General features: G+C 41.1%; 1 protein-coding gene across 7 annotated transcripts in view; it reads right to left on the bottom strand.

The window, feature by feature from the left end:
- Positions 1-751: 751 nt before the first annotated feature.
- Positions 752-21363, bottom strand: part of Nhe3 (Na[+]/H[+] hydrogen exchanger 3) — a 62848-nt gene continuing 42236 nt past the window's right edge. For 2 of the 7 annotated variants that reach the window (XM_084594987.1, XM_084594988.1), the window contains 2 exons: positions 17119-17229; positions 752-1947 (listed from right to left, as the gene is read on the bottom strand). In XM_084594987.1, coding sequence (XP_084451113.1) covers positions 1846-1947; positions 17119-17229 — 213 coding nt within the window. In that variant the 3' untranslated portion in view covers positions 752-1845. The other 5 variants (XR_014705087.1, XR_014705088.1, XM_084594990.1 and 2 more) reach the window with 5 other exon arrangements.

Below are 21363 nucleotides of genomic sequence, written 5' to 3'. Positions count from 1 at the left end.
ACATTGGCGCTGTTATTAATGGCATGCTCCGATGCAGTGTGTGCCAGGTGAGGAGAGATGCCCCTCTTGTTCTTGCAACATCTCCCTAAGAGCAAGATGAGAGTAAGAGGAGCATGCCTCCTCACCTGCTGCAGTGTTGCTAATGGTGGCCACCAGCTGGCACCACTGCCACTCCAGCTGCAGTAACAGTGGGCTCCAAACTTTTCACAGTGCAGCATAATGGCATCAACTGCTTTATGTGTACATTGAGCTAGTCAGTTGTAAGCCTGAAATTGCTTTCTTGATGACTTCTTACAATTCAAGCTTACAGTGTTCACCATCCTTATACTTGCACTTCCAACAATACATACAATCCTTCCATAAAGGCCATGACTTGTCTATTATCCTACTGCTGGCCTAAAGAAAAGCACAATAATTCATATTTCAAAGTGTCAACATATCTACCTGAAACCATGGTAAGGAGGAATGTATAATGCATGTAAGAAAAGTCAAATTCAATGTTAGAGTGGCAAAAATTAAACTTCAATTCTGTTCTTGTTACACAGAAAGCTTGCTAGTGCATCTTGCAGTGAGTGCAAACATGAAACCATCAGATAGAGAGATGGCATCAACCAGGTTGAAAGCTCTAGCCGAAACGACCCCTTGAGTGCAATTAAAGGAAGCTGGTCACTGTCTTAGGTGCTGCAAGTATGATTCAGATACTCAGGCTAGAAATCATTTGACAGAGTTAATTTTCATAAATAAACATGTTTGACTGCGAAAGTACATTAAAATCATTGCTTTGTTTTTTGCACAGATTATGCATGGCTATGCATGAAACAATGTCACAAAACCATTATGTGTCACCCATTGAGCTACAAAGACCATTACTAGCAGCATGCATTAAGTTTTCTTTGCAGTTTTGGTTGTATTTCACAGGCAGCCATATAAGCTGAAGAAAGCAAAGAGATATATGGGACTTAATGCCTCGAAGCAACATCGGCTAAAAGTAACGAGACACCTGCATATTTAATAACTGGGTATACCCATTAGGCACACACACATGTACAAAAAGCATGCTTCATTTCTGCTCTGAATGCAATAAATGAAAATTAAAAACATATATCAAGATTTAATTTCCTTTTTCCTCTGAGTGTTTTTATGATATGTGGACCTGCTTTTTGTTGACCTATAAAAATATTTGCCCTCAAAATGAATGACAATGCCAATGCTCTAAACTGAAAAGGCTGGACACCATTTCAGCACTGCCCGAGACAAGCACCATGGATATCTATCACAATGCCCATTACAACCATCATCGACACCAAACAAATCCTAATACATGAAATATATTAACCATATAAAAAAAAGGAGGCTTAAGTCCTCAGCCATCTTATTTAATGGCGCTTCCATTGGCTCCACCAATTGTGACAAACAGCAACATGCGATGACTCTTTTACGTTTCTCTCTTGTACAACACAAGATGTGAGAGCAAAACAGATAATTTCTCCCTTGCCTGAATCTCGTCAATAAAAATATTAGTTCCCCACCAGTACTAGTATTGCGTGCTTCCAACAGTCAAGAGACTGGGCGACTATGCGAAACAAGCTTGTCCTAGGGATAGCTTCCTTCGTGGGGAGAGCTACACCAGAGTAAAGTGCCTTGTGACAACAGGCTTTTTCTGCCTTGTTTTTTCCCGGCACACTGCAGCAGCCGACTCATAACCCACGGTGAAATCTGGCTGCAGCCGCCATTTGACAGCGATTTAATGAGGGCGCACACTTTTACCAGGAACTGTCGTTCCGACGAACTTTCCTTCTTCTTGTGCATACAGCGTTGCTCACTTCCTCTCCGCGAGCACCACACTCAAACTGCATCTCCCTGCATACCCACAAGCCGTACTCGTGTGGCTGTTAGTGCCGTCAGGCTGCTCCCAAGGCCAAGGTCCCCTTCTTCAACAGAGTCACACTAAACAAAACAAAAAATAAGACAAAGCAAATTAACACTGCCAGAGAATAGCAAGGCTTGGGCTGTCCATTTGTAGCATAAAGTTATAAAAACCACCATGTGTTTGGACACACAATATGTGCACTGTAAAGAGCCCTTGAATCAGTCGTTGAAGACATATATATACAGGCACACCACCAGCACTGATCTCAGCATAACAAGCTCCCTAAAAACTGATACCTTAGTCTCGTGTGTACCCCATATTTTAAAAAAAAATCTATATATATATATATATATATATATATATATATATATATATATATATATATATATATATATATGAGGGGCAAAATCTAACACACAGGTCGTATCAAGAGGATAGATAAGCAATGATTTTCTATATTTTACAAATATTTCAAGGAATGCTTGCATCTTATAAAAAATTTGCAGGAGCATGCTTGTATATTGTAATAAAGAAAAACAACTGAAAAAGAAATTGAGTTCAATTCAGTAAACATAAACTGCAAGAATTACTACCCCTATGAATCTTTCTATGAAAGTTGGCTGCAATTAGTGCCAAATGTAATGTGAAATTTCCAACAGGAAATGACTCCAGATTTTTAACATTTCCAAGCAAGCCATTCAGAAATGCCATCAAGGAAACAGTAAATGCAAGTACCTTCGTGCTTGCAAGCAAAGAAAAGAGGGCTAGATATAGAATGTAGCTCACACCTTAGCACAAAAATTGGCTAACCTCCAAGGTTATCTCTAAGCCTGTGAATTTATGAGCTGCAATCCTCGTATGTTGCCATTGATATGCTACGAGTAAAGAGTTAAAAGCGTACAAAACTGAGAAGCAAAAACATTTGCAGATATACTTCCATTTGGCTGCATGAAGAAAGCTGTGCAGAGTGGACAAACACTTGACACATTACAGACTTAAATTCTATAGGACCCATAGAATATTTGTCACATGGCCATTTGATCTAATTTCAGTTAATAACTGATCTTTGATGCAAGAAAAGGGGGAGATAATTTATAATATTATACTTCCATATAAAGTAAGTGATCGTTTTGAACAAACTTTGCATGAAGTGATTGAACCATAACAGAAAAACTGCTGCATATTAAAAAAACTAAAGTTGCACTGGACTTCAGTGGAAGTTGTAAATTTTATGCCAGAACCTTGTGGTTACAAGCTTATTGAAGCAAGCTCACACTTGGACAGCGAGTTTGAGCATATTAAAAGAAACAACACAGACTCTCGTCGCCAAAAATGCCTCGCATGTTCTTCAAAGCTAGCAACAAGACATACTCCCATGCTTCTGCAAGGCCGTCCTGAATCATTACTCCGCAAAGACAGATAGCAATCCCTAACTGAACAAAAACTTGTCCATTCACTACACGTTCAATTGTGAAACCAAGCAGGTCGACTAAAGCTGAGCCATCTAAGCAAAATGAAGGTGCACCCAACAGCCATCTACAATACACAAGTGCCAAGCAGTAAGCAAAAGAAAGAACACAAATGTCACACAAACCATGCTTTGAAATGTCCACTGCTCTACATTGGCTTTTGCTTTCAGGCTGTCTTGCATCACATAAAATTAGCCTGCGGCTGTCCAGAATCTCCCGCAATATTGAAATGTGCACTTCCCTTTAAAAAAGAAAAGGAGGAAACAAAAACATACTCATGCACAGTCAGACGCAAAAGTCACATCCACGACGCAACTTTGATAAATGACGCCACAAGGACGATGCCAGCAAGAGAGACCCTAGGGGAGGTTCACCTCACCACAGTTGAGACACAACAAAGCTTGGTGTACGAAAGATTGAAAAAAACATTCATGCAATGCTGAACACACAGGAGCACGCATACTAGACATGAAATGAGCCTGTGCATGGACCTTCAAGCTTTGCAACAGTAAACAAAAAAATATTTTCTACATCATTACAATTCGTTTCTGTGCTTGCTCTTTAATGTGGCCACTGCAATCAGCAGATTAGCAGTTTGGAAAATAAAGCTTCAGATAAAGAAAGTGACACCTCTTTTGTAATATTGTCATGCCAAAATAATCTTTCTGGGTAAAAAAGAGCAGGTTTAGACTTTAAAAAAACGCTTAAATAAAACATTACCACAACATAAACCTCTGTATGTTGCACAAAGCACTAGGATGAATGGGGCCTGTAATTAATTACAACAAGCTTCAACTCTCTTGGGGAACAAACCCTGCTCCATGATCTCAAAGTGGGCCTGTGAAAGAGTTGCATGTCTCTTTCAATTTAAACAGACCTTGGCAGCTTGAGAAAATTAATATATCTAGGAGGTATAAAACAGCAATGTTCTTGAGGCTCAAGAATGAAGGAACATTGACCTCAACTAAATCCTAAACCAGAGCTCTGCATTCCAACAGACCTTTGCTCAAACAAAAATTTTCAATTTCAGTTCTCACTCATCCCCTGTACATAGTAGCAGGTTTTCAACAAGCCCTCTGCTCTAAGGAGGCCCTCTTTCTATGTGCTTAAAGATAAAATGCACGCAAAAAAGAAGAAGAAATGCATATTTACAATACCAGTTATGCATTCATTACTAAATATTCAGTGAAGAAGCAAATAAAATGCACAAGTTCCTCGCCAGATGCCATGCATGTAGAAGATTGCCAGCTTAATTAGAAGAAAGCACCGACGCCATATAAAATAATAGACAACTTAAATGAAACCTGGCACACAATGTTTAATAAGAACTATAAACAATGTGTGTACTGACGTGCAGGCTCAGTCAAGTCTAGGCAAGTGCCTCGGTGTAAACACAACACCTACCGTGCAACAGGCTAGCCTTGAGAACAGGAAATAGCGTGTTAACATTAAGTGGCTTCACTTTTGTGCGTCCAGCACCAAGAGCTGCCAAGCGATGGGAGGTATATAAATTTCCTCATGGCCTGAGTGATCATGCAGCCTCATAAGAAACGCCCTCATGAAGCAAAGGTTAGCACGTCGACTTTGGCAGCATGCTATGGCCACGACTATAAGAAAATTCACTTTTTTATGACTGCCCATAGTTCAGGTCCTCAGGGCCAGAGACCTAGCAGAGTGCTGTAACTACATGTGGCCTACAGCAGTCAACCTTCAAAAAATAAAAAGGTTCAAAAGAACAGAACAAAAATGCACCTTTTCTTCCATCTTTACGAGCAAGCCCTAGCATTCATGGGGATGCTGTAGTCTGGTACAGCTCAAGAACGAATCAGTGAATGCGTCCCAAAGGAGGAAGTCAACTGCCTTTCACTTGCCAGCCACTTGCGACTCTTACTAACAAGCCCAAGGTGGCCGAATGCAATGCAATGATCATTTGACGCCACTTGGACCCCTTGAACGAAGCGACATTTGCCGCTTCATTCTTAAGCTGTGCCTGACAAGAGCAACGTCACAAACATAAGTCACATTCAAAACTGAGGTTCAATAAACCTAATCTTATAGCAAAAAAAAAAAAAGCCAAGAGAAACAATAAACCAATTACTAGTAATAGCAAATGGAGGCATGCAAGAATTGCAGAAACCACAGAACCTTCACAGCAGCCAACAGTCCCAGTTACAATTAATGCAAACTTTTTGCCCTCGAGGATTACACTAACCATTGGAAGCTGAGATGAAGCCCTGAAAGAGCTATTTATCTGAGGCAAAAATATAGCATGCCAAGTCTCAGCCTCATGCTGAGGCTGAGACATGGACTGTTCACAAGAACCAGAGAAAGGGAACCACACACACCATCATCACCTGAAAGGAAATTTATTATGCACACACCATATGCAATGGCACAGCCCTGCTAAGGGTAGAGCAAATGTTGCTACTATTTTTCAGGAATTAAACATGGTTGTTCGTCAACCTAGAAAGAACAAAGAAAAAATTAGACACTAAGCTCCTTCAAAGATAAACATAGGGTACATACAGAACACAACTGCACCTTTCTTCAGCAGATATACATGTAATAACTTGTAAAACAAGTAATGAAAACCTCCATGCACATTTTGGTGAGGTAACAAACTTTTCAGATTGATCACAATAAAATTCCCAGAGTTGTAAAATCATTTAGCTAACAGCGAGGCAGAACTTCCTGCCAGCATGAAAGCAGTGATCCTTTCTGAATGCCTCGCATAACACAGAAGCAAAAGCTAAAATAAAAATTTCCAACTGAATGAGCACAGCAAATGCATTGAATACACTTTAACAAGTACACCACAGTGGCTCACAACACAATACATGCTTTTCTCTCCAGTACGCTGCTGCTTACAAGCACTTTTTAAAACATTAAACTGCCACCTTCTAAAAAAGTACTTTCCCAAAACCTCAGTGTAATATTTTGGGCAAAAAGCTTTGGTAACAAACCTCCATGGCCAAATGGCACAGCCATGCCAGTTAAACAGTGGTGCAGTTATAAAAAAAGTTCAATCACTCAGAAGCGTCCTGCACAATGTGAGGTGTGGAAACCTTTGCAGGGTCTGTACAAACATAAATATTATCCACCATAGTGTGTAGTGATGTGCCGAAAGGAAAAAAACAAAAACAAAAGAAAGCACCGACTAGAATAAAAACATCTGAGTGAATACAGAAAGATACAAACACAAACACCTGCTCATAAACAATGTGTCATAAGGATGCAGCAGCAAGCTTTCTTCATATTTGTTTTCTGTGAAAATATTTATGAAAGAACATAAACTGAATGTTGATGATAGATATCGCAATACTTCTAAACACAGAGAAAACCAATCATTTGGTACACAAATTATTTTACCGCTCCTAATGCATGCTTCCACATTCTACTCTGTGATAAAACAAAAACAAAAGCAGTGACAGAAAGCAAAGAAAAATCACCAACCAGCTCAAACCAAAGACTTGCAATCATATAACGTATAATGAAAGAAACACTATCTCAAGGTGCATATATTTCTTCACCACATGAAGGCTAACTATATTTAGTGGCACATATTATTTTAGTTATGACAAAACTAGCAAGTCAAGCTGGCAGAGCTGGCAAAAAAGAACAAATCCCTGATATACCACACGAATACCCCAATCAGCAAGTCTGATAGCGGTGCTTCAGGAATACAAACCTGTCACAAGAAACGCAACCAAAGATTTACCACTTGCTTGAAGAAAAGAGTATACCTACGCAGAGTGACAGCAACATACAAAATCTACAAAAAACCTTCATCACAAGCAATGCGGTACCCATAGCTGCCGCAAGTACAGCGACATTCGATACAAAACAGAACAGTTAAAATACAATTAACAGTTCTTCCTTTCTGGAGTTTCACTATCAGTTCCTGATGCTTTTGAAGTAGCTTCTCTGGTGAAGAACGAGACATAAGGTCCTTTTTCCTAAATCAATGCGCAAGTGAGGGCAACTCCATTCCTCTTCTACATCGCACTGAGCTGTATTGTATAGCCAAGTTCAGCAAGGCCTACAATATGTTGGAATACGTGCTCCAAGGTTGAAAGGAGGTACCAATTAGCGCCACCATTTTGTACCAAAAAAAAATAGAGTCTCACCATCCTCGAACCCCACCAGGTTGCTTGCACCAACACTGCTCTCGTAAATTCTTCACCATGTCACTTGCTGGATACAAATACAAATAAAAAAAAAAAGCAGAAAATGCCCCTCCAAATACTCCCATAACCAATGGCATCGATCAATTCTCCTAGTTGTGGGTGATCCCCTTGAAACAGAGTTACACGCAATTGATTACTTGTAAGCAATTTCTTGCAATTACTTACAATTTCATGTAATTGTGTAATAAATTTACTTTTTTTGAGCAGTAAGGTTTAGCTAATTCGAATATAATTTTTCTGTTATTGATTGCTAGTAATCAATCACCTGCTTATTAAAAAGGCTACAGGGGCAAAGCACCCATGATGATGCGACTGCGTAAACTTCTTTGGCCATATGATGGCGTGCATGAGCTACCTGGCGTATTGCGATAATGTCAGAAGCTTCACCGGCATTTATCCAAAGAACTGAACAGGCCTTGCTATGGTTCTCCCCTATAAGTTACGGCTGATGGTCCCAACAAAACACTACAAACGACTTTTTTCAGCCTTTTAGTCGCCCTTACCTGCTGAGAGTCTTTTTATGGCGCAACGAAGTGCAGTGCTCCATAGTGGATGTAGAAACTGGCATTGAAGCATTGTGCAAGGTGTTCATACCGTAATAGCGGCCTTGCGCTGGAGTTTTTGAGGTATAGTGGCGCCACCTAGTGACGACCAAGAAAAGCTAACTGGGTTGTACAAAGCTGGCTCTGCCTACGCTTCTACGCATATCTCGCAGGCTTTCTACGTCGACTAGCACTTTTTTGTGCTCCTTCGCGAGCGTGAAAAGACTCGTCATGTCTCATGGACATCGTGAGCGGGCAGTAGCCTGAAATTAAAAAAAGAAGCGCTGCGCGTGCTTTCCAGCTAAATGTTCAAAGCACGCAACATTGACCTTGCCATGTACCCCTTTGCCTGAAAACATCGTCACTGTCGCTATTGCTACTTGCGCCGCAGAGTGCCACAAACAAGTTAACAATTACAGTGTTCGACTACCACTGTCTTTTATAGCCGCACGAAATGAGGCTATGATGCGATCAGTATGGGCAATCTGGTGCACAAGTTCGCGAGAAAAGCATACGCGCTGTGGTGGATACTCCGCTGGCTCAAAGTTGAGATATATGGAATAAATACTAACTATGTACGCGAGTTCATTTGTGATCGTGAGAGTAACTGTCCATTATGCTACTGTTTTCAACAGCTGCGCAAGTAAAACTGTGTATCAAGCAACTAAAGGTGAGGAACAACAAACTAGAGTTCACTTAATTGCTACCTCAATGAAAGCAGCAATTCAATTTTAAGCATATAGTTACTAACCAGCTAACTATACCATTTCGACCATGAAACGCAGCGCGTGCTTGAGCTAAGTGCGATTCTAAATCGAACACTCCAAAAATTTTAATAGGCAACAGCGCTGGGTCGACGGTTGCAAGCACACAAATTAAAGGCAAGACAGTCGAGCAATAGAACAAAGTCGGCACGTTTTCATTATCTATACAGAAACACCGAAGCTTACCGAGGCTTAATTCGAAAATTCGTGCAGCCTCAGCTACAGCTTTCAGACACTTTGCAGTTTGTGGACTCTATGTCTCCCAAAATTATTAGCGTGAATGATCAATTAAACGGGGTGTAGAAAGCGAAAACCAGCGTAGGATCAACACAAAAGTTCAGGGGCATGCATTCAGTGAACACAACCCAAGTAGGCCATGCATGGCCAGCGCAAGGCGTCTATCAGAAGGAATGTTTACATATCAAAGCAGTTATTTATGATGCCTATCCCTGTTGCGGTTTCGTGTATTCAATGCGCCTCAGGTTAGTTGCCTGTAAAGCTTTCGTAGAGCTGCACTTCGCACAATAACTACCTGGCTATCGACTGGCAGCGTTCCAAGATTTTTGCCTCCGATTTCTGCACCTCATATAATGCCTGACATTGGGTTATTTATTGCCTTACAGACATTGTGACAACCCTAAAAGCATGATAAGTGCTTTAAATTCATTGTAATTTGTGCCGTAATACAACTGAAAGCTCCATACCGACCTATACCTATCCCATGCACTCCAATGCAGAGCAGAAACTGGGGATTTGTACTACCCAGCAGATTGCCTAGACGGCGTTTTTTAGCGCAGTTTTCGCAGCGCCCTCTGGGCAGCGCAAAATGCCTATAACGCTGCCCTATCCTCTAGCACTTGCATTAAGAAAGTTTGCAGTGAAGCGTCTGATTTCACGAGGATATGCTGCAAAATTAGCGAAAACAACTTATAAAAACAAAAATTAACATGTAAAAGAAATTTCAAGTAAGCCACACTAGTCTATTGCAGTTTGAGCGGGTTTCTGCTATGGCAAAAAAACAAACAATAGTACTAGATTACTGTTTTGTAATTATTCAGTTACTTTTCTGGGCCTGGAATTTACTATGTTCAGTTAAACTTCAGCTTGAGTAATTGCAATTGTATTCGGTTACCTATATTTTGCAAAGTGTACAAGACTGGCTTTGAGCCTGTTAGCATGACAATGTAGGGTGTAGCAGACGAAAGCAGGTTTCCCGATGCCTTAATCGAATCAGCCACAGCGCTATGAAAAATTGGTCAACGCCATTGTCTGAATGGTCTCCTTTAAGGGCCACCTGCAATTTCTTTTGTGTGTTGTATCTGACTACAACTAAAGATATGATTAGGCACCCACTAACACACATACACACACCTTTGCACACATGCTCTCAGCACTTGGGCAAATGGCTTGCTTTGGTTTATAAGGTTTCATGTTCAAAACTGACTCTGGCTATGAGGGATGTTGTAGCGGATGGCTTGGAAATTTCGGCCCCCTGGGGTTCTTTAATGTGCACTGACATCGCACAGCACACGGGTGCCTTGCTTTTTACCTCCATCAAAAAGTGGCCGCCATGGACAGGACTGAACCTGTGTCCTTGCGTTCAGCAGCCCAGCACCCTAACCACTGAGCCACCACAGCGGGTGGCCCCCTTGGGCAATGTAAAGATAGTAAAGACATCATCAAAAAAGAAAAAAAGTGAACACCGAGTAAAGTAAGAAAGCAAAATCTGCTCCCTATGTTGGCAAAGCAAGCTGCTGATAGTTACCACCAGCCAACCCAACAACCTCCAGCACACACACCCACCATCATAAGTTTATCAAACATGGCTCTGGTGGTAAAATTTAATTTAGCTGCATCCAAAATGCATTGCCCGAAATCTAATTGTGCACTGCACAATTTGCATAACAAAAATTAAGATGCATGTACCCATGCACGGTTGCCCGTAACAATAGCATTAAATTTAATTTTTCTCACTAATACTGTGTTTCACAAATATTTGGCTGAACACACTGCACATCATCAGACAGATTCTTAACAGTGCACACGCAACCTTTTGCAGCCCTGAAACCAAAAATACTTTTGTACAGACTGGCAGCAAACAAAAAGAGCGGAAAGGTATAAAGTATGCACTGCTGCATTATACAAAAAACTTAGCATGCACATCATGTGGTACAAATCTTACATAAAAGAAAAATTAAAAAAAATAAATCTTTTGCTTCAGCATTAAACAAACAGTTCTAGCATTAAAAATAATGCCAATCTCATCCACCCTACCTCTGAAATGAAATAGGTGTAAGCTGGCACAGCCAATAAGTGCCTTTCCACCAAAGATATCAATTTTCCCTAAATAATTAAATTACTGATCATAATGCCTGACTCCGACTTTTTGATGGATACACAGAGCACTCCTGAGCTTACTGAAACAGGGTGACACAAAATGAGGCAAAATGAGGGACTTGCACAGCCTAAACTAAAACTATTTGGCATTAAAGATCAGAAAACTTAATGAATGAATTATGCCATTTGCTAAAAACCAGAAAGAGTCTGAAGTTGTGCAGCATCTTAACAATATGCAATGCAGTACAATAAACAAGACAGGACTGAAGAAAAAAAAGCCCTAGTTCACAGGGGTCTCCATTAAGGCACAGTGTTCCACGTTACCAAATGTTGCATCACTGGGTATAAAAATTTTCCTAAAGCGCACTTTCATTGATGCTTTGTGTAACTGTTTGGCTAATAAGACTAGCTCAGTTTGTCTAAACAACTTGCACCGCTGACCTGAAGTCTAACTGGGCGCATTTTGGCTCCCACAGATTCCCACCTCGTACTGACGAAGTGACGCTAGTAAACGGTGCAATCCCTATATGATGCTGAAAAAGAAATTATGTGCACACTCAAGTCTGCTTATGTGCAGAAATGCAAAAGCATTATGAGTTCCATGCCTAGTTCCGTTATAAGCTCTGCGCTTTGTCGCTCAGTACCGCTGCTTAGTTGCAGTTTCTATAGTTAATATCTGGACGAAGTCAAATTTTGGGAGAACCAGGAGGGCCAAATTTTGGTGGCAGCCCAGCTAAATTAGCAAGTCACTACTGAGTTGGCCATACTCAAATTAGGTTAGACATCAATTTTGGTCAGATTTGGGTGAAGTCAAATTTCGAGGGTTTGAGGGGGCTAAATTCTAGGAATGACCCGGCTAAATTTGCAAGTCACCAGCGAGTTGCACATACTCAAGTTAGGCTAGATACCAGTTTTGATGAAATTCTGATGAATTCAAATTTCAGGGGTCCAGGGAGGCAAAAATTTTGGGGGTCATCCATCCCAATTTGGAGGTCACCAAAGAATTGGCCATACTCAAATTAGTTAAGACATCAATTTGGGTCAAATTCAACAAAATAAAACATTTGGGGGCCCAGGGGCCAAATTTTGGGGGTGGCCTATACCAATTTGGAGGTCACTGCTGAATTGGCCATAACTGAATTAGACTGGATACCAAATTTGGTACTACAGTGGAATACCACTTGAACAAACATCCGTTAAACAAAGTATTCAGTTGCAAGAACTGTATTAAATCCCTCCATCAAAGTTCCATTGAATGCTATGTAAACAGCCTTCATTTTAATGAAATTCAGTTACCGTATTTTCCAGTTTAAGATGCACCTTTGTATAAGATGTACCCCTTATATCTAGACTTTCAACAAAAAATTGGTATATAAGACGCACCTCAATTTATTCTGGTAAGGGCAATAGGGCTTCACTATATATGCTTGCTCGACCATTGCGTGCTATGTGCCTGAAAAAACATTTGCTACATGCGCGTGCGAATGATAGAAACAAAAAGGGCAACACCTATGTGCAAAAAAACTCCCCCTCAGTGAGAGCAGAAAATTTATTATTATTCAAAGTTTTCAAAAGGCTTCATCCCCGATCGAATGCGACAAAGCGCATGCAGGAAGGAGAAAACACACATGCAATAGCCACCAAAAAATGTTACAAATCGTAAGTGGAAGAGAGAGTTGGCTCGATCTGACTTGTCTTGGCAGAGTGGAAAGGGCGAGAAGCATGGATGTCGCCACCTTTTGGCATTCTTTCAGTGAGACGGCTGTACAATTCTAGAACACTATAATGACTGCAAATATTGTAATCGCAGGCGTTGCTACCGTTACCATTTCACGATAAAGTTCGCCTTTGAACAATGCGCAAAAACAACGACAAAAAAGAAATGCACATAAGATGCACCGTTGTATAGGACACACTACCGAAAATTTTGTCAGAAAACTGCGTCTTATACGCAAGAAGATACGGTACTGCTCATTTTAATTCTACAAACAATTTCTGCGGCGTCATCTGCGTCTCCCACGTCATACTTGAAGTTTCAAAAAGCACAACCGGCACTTTTTGTCATAGTTTTACGTTAAGAACCCCGTTTCATTACCGCAGTGACAAAAAGTGACCGTCATTTAGTTTTAAACTCAACTGGCTATCTAAACAAGCTTGTAGCCAGCCCACCTGGCTTTGCATGCTTAGTTGGCTCCACAGTCATAGCCAGCCATAGCCAGCCTAAGGCCGACTAGGTGTTAAGCTCCAAGAAGGCTTAACAAGAAAGGCGTACATATGCATGCTGATTAACCATGATCTGCTTAGAGAAAATGAAGACCTTTGCTGCCCAGCAGACTGTGGTGCTGGACAAGATTCGCACGAGCTTGTACACAGTGACTAAGTTCAAAACTACTGCAGTCCTAAGTAAAAAAGTGCTTCAAAAGGTTACTGCATTCTTTGCTTGCAAATGAGCACAGTCAGAAATAAATGGGTTGAGACATGATTTGAACACCAAATGTTTCTTGGAACCAATAGAAACGAGCTTCCATTTCACTTTAAAAAACTTTTTCCTAAGGTCCCTTGAAGTTTGTTCAAGTGGCATTTCACTGTATATCAGTTACCCATGCAATGGATTCTTGACAGTTCATGCGGACAGGCTCTGATGACCGGCTCCGTCTGCACACTTTGCTGACCCGCTCTGTCCACGCCCCTCGTGAACAAAGGAAGGCTTTTGCCTCAAAAGATCGAAAACAAGACTGATAGCCAAAAACCTTCAGTCTAGCAACTGAAATGAGAATGATGTCCAACAGTTTGGTGCCGGGCCTCTGTTTCATTTTCCACATTAACTACACGCCGCTACAACATTTATTCCAGCTAATCAAAGGGCAACAAAAGAAAAAGCTCCCAAAAAGAAATTCAAATATGGTGTGAGGAAAATCATGTGGCGACAGCGCCACACCTGCTTTGACGTTACCCCACAAATGCAACCGTTGAGCTGCTACACTTGCTCGTTTCTTATAACAAAATCTGAATGTTAACTTTCCAGGCAAACATTTAGGCACAGCTGCTGTGTCTATAAACATGTTGTGAAGCCTAACTGCCACTAACATTGTGCAGCGAAGACAAAATTTATTGCGCTTTCCACAATTTACTTTAGCGTTTAATTAAAAAAAAATTTACATTTCATTTTTTTTTGTCATTTATGTTCTTTGTGGAATCCAATGGAGAAATAAAAAATGAGGTACTTCTTCATCGCTCTTTGGAAAAATAATTTCAGAGGTAGAGGATTAAGGTCAAACTTTAGTGCCGTGCATCTTTGTTTTGCACAAAGAAAACTCAAGTGCAGCCAGGAGTAAAGCACCAGTTTGGACAAAACATAGACAAGGATGATAATATGCACTATGTGTATAACATCAATGTTCACAAAGCTCAAGTGCAAACATTTCACAGCATGTTTCACTGTCCTTTTATCCTCAGCCGCTTCCCACCTTGTTCAAGAAAATGATGCATTACCCCTTATCCTAGTAGCAGCCCTCATAAAACAGTACAGTGTCACCAGTGCCAATGCTGGGTCAGAGAAGCAGTCTTTCAAAAAGAAAATAACAGACAGTATGCACTGCTATGTGTGAAAACTACAAAGACCTTTTCAACATTATTCTGCACCCTGTGTGACAGATGGTGCGACATACACACCAAAACTCTGGCTTTGTGACAGAGCGAACATATCACCATCTAATACAACGTAGGTAAGTGCTGCTGCCAAATGTACTAGACAAATCAAACCACAAGATACTGCATGGGTATAAAATATGAGTCAAAGTGAGCCAGCAGTTTATACTGAATGAGTACTGGATGCTGTCTTTAGCAGCAATGCAACATTTTGTAACTGAATGCAATCTGTGCATGCACGGTCCCATAATTACAATCAAATACAAAAAAAAAGAGCCACTATAGAATACTGAAAAAATAACATGACTGTAAAACTGAAAATTGTTTTTTTTTTTTTTTTTTATGAATGGAAGGGCACAGCATGTCTCGCTTCTTGGTGGACACATAAACAGCACCATGAAGGAAGGGAAAAATGGTATGGGCAGCTTGAAGCTACATTCAAGACGCTACTTTCTTTACATTGTTATACTTAGGCCATGTACTTTCCGATTTTAACTGAAAAATACTGATAACGCTAAACTTTCTATTTCCTTCACTTCACTGTACAAAAGTGGGCCAGCAGGCACTCAAGAAAGCAGTGCAAGGGGTGGACACCCTCTAGGCTCCGCTGCCTGCACTGGCTGCCAAGATACATCAACTAGCATCTCCGCTACTGTAGCAATGAACCATTTGCAGAAATCTGTAAGTCATATTCTTCTCAAAGCTTGTTTTGCAACCAAAACAACTCGTCACCAACTAGACTCCAGCATTCTTCTTGGAAGTAGTAGTAGGGGACCTGCTTCCGTCCCCATCTTGCGGGGGAGAGGGGAGGGAGGGGAGAATTGTTCGTTGTCAAAGGGGAAGTTTGTTTTGTTGAGCAGACAATTCTAAGAAAGTTTTGTGTTGTGTAGGGCCCACATCAAAGATACAAGGGGTTGTCTCCAATTCCTGTCTAGCATCTGCTGGGAGCCATCTTGAAGTCAACTGGCGACATTCCCAAGCTTACTCAGAGGCGGAAATTTCCTGTTTGCCTTTTTTGTGCCTTTTTACTTCTACTATAATCTTCTGTGCTCTAAGAGTTTTTTCCATTGATAATCGCCACATTTTACAGTTCACACAACGCAATCAGCTGAAAAACCCCCAATTTGAACAGAGTATATAAACACTGAAAAACATCTACAGAATTCTCGAAAAATAAGCGCCAGAAAGTATGCGGCCTAGTTGTACTCTAAGGATGACCAATAATGCACTTCTATGACCCATTCTTTATTTGATGCATTTTTTTTACTAGTCATTTTAGTAGAAGATAAATGTAAACATAGCAATATCCTACATAAGGCTGCAGGGCACGTTAAACGTGACAAAACTTTCATTTAGGCCTATCTCTTTAACCATTTGATTAAACTCTTCCACAACCTGAACGAAAGTAATGCTTTAACCAAGCCAACTAAAGGTGTGGTTCTGAGGTCTATATAGCTTGCATACATGAACAGTATTTTACTCCTGAAAATACATATCTTATAAATGCAAAAAGGTATCGGGGAACGAAAATTATCACAGCTTCGCAAAAGCACAAGCAAACAACAGTTCGCAAAACTACTTTTTCATCAAGGACAAACCTATGGATTCTAAATGTAAGGCTCATTCAAACCTACATCAGCAGGCATAACCTGGGCAACAATACGAAACATGGACACACTTTTGCCACTAAACTGTGCGGTCCAAATCACCTGGTCAACGACTTGTTCCTTTATAATCAATCAAGCAAATTTTATGAAGTCTGCAGATATTCCTCCGTTTACTGATTGAAAGACCAAGTATCAACTTAGACAGTGGAACTAGTAAAGCAAAGAACAGTACTCTGCAACATGTTACAGAATGCTCCATAGTGCCCAACTGAAGCAAAAATGACTCTAAAAAGAATGAGACGCTGCCGCTAAAACTGCTCAGTAGCCCTAGCAGAAGATGAAGTTGCTGCTGCTGCACTGCTACTGCTGATGGGAAGGACAACACGAGATACAATTGAACACAAAGGGTTCCGTGCCCCAGAGTGCCAAAACGTTTCTGCAGCAGGAATTTCTGTGCCTGCAGATAGATGCTGCACGGCGTTCAAACACAGTGTTTGCACGAGGGATGGGAGAGGAATGGGCTGGCAAGAAGCAGCACTCATCACAGTCTTGGCAATCACAGAGACCCAAGCGAGAGGGAAGATAAAAAGTGGGGAGCTGCGGGTGGGTGGGCCCTGTGGGCTTCTGCAGGGACAGGCTGCTGTGAAGGTTGTTTCTCAATGACAAACACCTGGGGAGCAAGAGCAGAGTTTACCCGGGACAGGGATCCGCGAAAGGAGGCGCTGTTGCGTTCGGGCAAGTGAAAGTCACTCTCGTCCAGGCACAGGTCTGTGTCTGAGTCGTCATCTCGGGGCCGAGCGTCCTCCTGAGGAGGAGTAAGGAGGGGGGGCAAGGGGGAGGACAGGGCCTCAACGTAAGCTAGCAGTTCTTGCCAACCACACAGAGAAAAGCAGAAAAAAAACAAAAAAACAACACAAACCAGAGATGAGATGAAGGAGTGGCAAAGAGAGGACGTTGAAGCTGAATACTGAAATGATACCTCGAGTGTCATGTGATGGATGTGCAAAGAAAAGTTACGAGAGAAAAGACGGGGCATGCAGTTACGTTCCCCAAATGTTGCACTATGGGTGTGAATATTTGCTGCACAAGCAGCTGATCAGCCCTGCAACACAAATGGAAAACCAATTAAGGTTAGTGACATGTAATACTGCCGCACTTCAAAATTAACAGATAAATCCAACTAAAGCCACTTAAGGATCTAAGCAAATCCCTAGAGCCTTTGAATTCCATTTTCACTGCAGCAATCTGGGCACAAAACAGAAGCAAATGGTGGTGCACTCAACGTTTTACAACATTAGAAAAAAAAAAAGATAGTTATCTTTGACCAATTCTGCATAACAGCAGTGCTTTTTAAGACTGCATGTTACCGAGCCAACAAAGCCATTCTCAACAGTGGATTAAAAATGTTTGATCTATAGGGTTTAATGTCTGAATGCGACTGATGCTATGAGGAATGCCGTAGTGGAGGGTTCCAGAAAATTTCGACTACCTGAGGTTCTTTACTGTACACTGACATCGCATAGTACATAGGCACCTTGCATTTCGTCTCCATCAAAATGTGGCAGCCATGAGCGGGATTGGACCCGAGTCAGCCTGCTAGAGAGTCGAGTGCCTTAACAGTGCCTTAAAAGGAAAAGAAAGAAGCCTATTTAAAGCTTAGCAGAAAACATTAAAACACTAGCCAGAAATTTAAGTTCTTGGTGGCAAACCAACATTCTACTTAGCAATAAGTGCAATTGCTTTAATATTAGAGGAAATTGCGTATGTACCAGAGCTACAATACACACATCCATATGTGCCTCAAAGTAAGGAATCTCTGAATTAGCATACTTCAGCGAAATATTCTCGAAGGCTAGTTGGTTCGTTTTGAGGAACATGAAGATTGCATGAATAGAATGACAATAGGCAAAGAATGAAAACTGCAACTGTGATTTTGTATTGACTTTTTTTTTTTGCCTCATCTTATTATCGCAGTCTTAACATCTCTAGAGCATATTTTTTACCAGACTCATGTTGTGCAGGTATGCTCATTATCCCAAAATTTTTTTAATGAGCTGAAGCTTAAAATACTACAGGGCACAAAAGTAAACAGTAGCATGCAGTCTATCCAGACTGCATGTCAAACCAGCCAATTCTTGAACAACAGAGGCCCTCTAATGGCTGGCAAAATGTCTAAACCAAAACAGTTGCTGCAGTAACATGTTCAAATTAAGGTATGTAGCACACCAGAAAACATGGCAGTAAAACCAACTGAACCTGCTGACGAAGAATGGTTTCACGGTGTAATCGCCACCTCTTTGCTTCACTGGCCGAAAAAGAAATAGTGGGAAATAAAATGTGTGATCCTTCTAGTAATATATCTAGACTTCCATTTGATGAAAATGCACAGAATGCAGTGTTCATGATCAGAACTGCTATGAAGGCATGCAATCTAATGGTGCCCATAACTGATGTATCCTTCCTAGCAATTTAAAACTATCTTGAGAGGCACACTGGTGATATTTTTGCTTTGTTTTATTCTGACATTAGTAACTGTATGCTTGTTGGTACACTGGTAGCAAAACATGGGCCAAATTCAGTCAAGCTTCAGTAGCTGATGGCAATTTCATGCCAGAAGGGTTGCCCTTCATCATTTCAACATATATTTTTATTAAATCCAAGTAATGTAAAAAATCTGTACAATTAAACAATTTCGAAGGACTTTGTGTATTATTACAAAGGTTTTCCACCGACACCTTAACTGCAGAAACAACCCATAGCAGATATGTGCAGGGAGCTCAAGGTCGGTGGACTGCTAAACCTCTAACATTAGCTCAATTTTAAAACTGCTTCCAACACTGCATTCCTTACACTTTATAATATCTAGCTGTCCACTAAAAAGCTTTCCGAGAGAAATACTGAATCTGCACTGGAGAAATGCGCAAGCCTGGGCGCTAATTTATTATTTGACGAGCATTTCTTCCCTATTGTTTGAGCAGACAATAGCAATAATTTCCTAATAGTACCTCTAAAATTACAAGGGTTCAACGCTGCTGAACCAAATATTGAGCGAAAGCATTAGCTGCGGGTGACCAAGCGTTCTTCTCTTTTTCTTCTTCCTCAGCCCACATATAAAGCCCCGCTTTAACCAAGCCGTATGAACGTGCCTTAGTGGCCTATAGGGGTAACGTGGATGCCAGGGTCCTAGAAGGCTGATTCTGACTTAACCGTCCCATGTGAAACGAGAGATCTAAGTTGGCAGCTCCTGCCAGCCCATGTGGGGTGTGACGTCACAGCGTCACATTGGTAAGATGTGGCTACCGGCCGCGCTACGCTGAAGGCTCGAAATCTAGAGTAGTATTGATTTATCAATAAAAAAAACTTTTTCGTATTTGAAATTAACAGAAAAAAACTGAACAATTATGCGAGGTTCATTAAATTTGGGCAGTAAACAACAAAATTAGTTTCAAGTCCCCCTTTAAAGAGCCCAAATTTGGAAGTAGGAAGCACTTCTGCTATCGTCCTGCAGAGCTCTTCAGCACCAGAAGTGCAATATGGGCTATGCAACATGGCTCAGTGGCAGTGCAGTTTCTTGAAACAATGGCCTGCATACTTTCAACAGAATATGCCCATAAGAACAAAACTGATTCTGGATGCCATGGGAACCTTAAGAAGACTATTTCCTCAAAACGCAGGAGCTGAAGCAAGAATTAAAAGGTGCAGTCTATGCCAAAAGTTTAGAGCTCAGAGAGTCTGGTTCAAAGTCGTGCAGCGGCTCTTAGCACTCACGGTAGCAAATTTTTTTGGAGAGGGCAGGACAGAATATCTTACATTCGAAAAATTTGGAACACTGGGAATGCATCGCGAGCCACGTGCTCAGAAGCAAACCCCCCGGGCTCTAAACTCTTGACAAAGACTGTACAGCCTTTATCAAAAGTTTACAGCCCAGGTTGTCTACTTCTGAGAAATACTATGTGGCTCATAATGCATTCCCAGGTTTCCATACTCGCTGAAGGCAAGAAGATTTTTCGTCCTACCCTCTCCAATGGCTAGGACTTCCACGATTATTACAGAAGTCATATTGTGCAGCTTAAAAGCAAACCCTCTGGGCTGTAAACTCTTGACAAAGACTGTACAGTCGTGAGCAAAAGTGGTATACAACACTCAGGCAGTGATACAGCTCGAGAAAACCATTGAAATGCCATCTAGCTACAGCGTAAGGGACAGCGACAGTGACAAATGCATGTGGATCAAATGGGGCACTGCCACTATTGTCTCGATCTTAGATAGCTATCACTAGGTAAAGTTTGCATGTAGTTTTGTCGAGCTCCGCCACCGGCGGAGTGTTGTATACCACTTTTGCTCAAGACATGTGACTGGCTGCACACAGAAGTGTGGACTGCACAACTTGCTTTTAAACTGCCTGGCCGGTCTACAGGAAATTCCACTTTTCATTTGCTGGGCCCACGGTTTGCATTTTGCTCCCATATGGGTGCATTAATACACTAATGCCGCAATGACTGCCTCCCTACAGAAAATAAATGTTTGAACTATCAGAACAGTTTTACAAGATTTCAGAGAGCAGAAAAAAATTACTGCAGCACTGCCACATAAGCTAATCACTCTATAAAAGAATAAAATTATTGGCGCACATGCATGACCTCCTTGCTGCTATCAATACTGAGTAAGTAGGTTCGAAGGCACAGCTTCAATAAATTCATCCCAAGCCCATCTATCCCACAATTTAGCTGTCGACTGCGCATAATCACAAAAGGCCAAATAGGATTAAAACAGCTCGAAAACATGAGTCACTACATTTGACTTGTAACGCTGCAGTGATCAATAAACATTTACTGCCTCCATAAAGCAAGGCACAGTCTGAACAAATACCTTTGCTAACAATTCCTCAGTTGATTTCTGTGCCCTGATAAACATTAAAAGAATGAGTCCTTCACAGCAG

Source organism: Amblyomma maculatum, chromosome 2 (assembly GCF_055883805.1).
Source record: "Amblyomma maculatum isolate TAMU_Amacu chromosome 2, ASM5588380v1, whole genome shotgun sequence".
NCBI classification, from domain to species: domain Eukaryota; kingdom Metazoa; phylum Arthropoda; class Arachnida; order Ixodida; family Ixodidae; genus Amblyomma; species Amblyomma maculatum.
The sequence above is the reverse complement of the archived record's forward strand: the minus strand, read 5'-3'. Positions and strand labels throughout refer to the sequence as shown.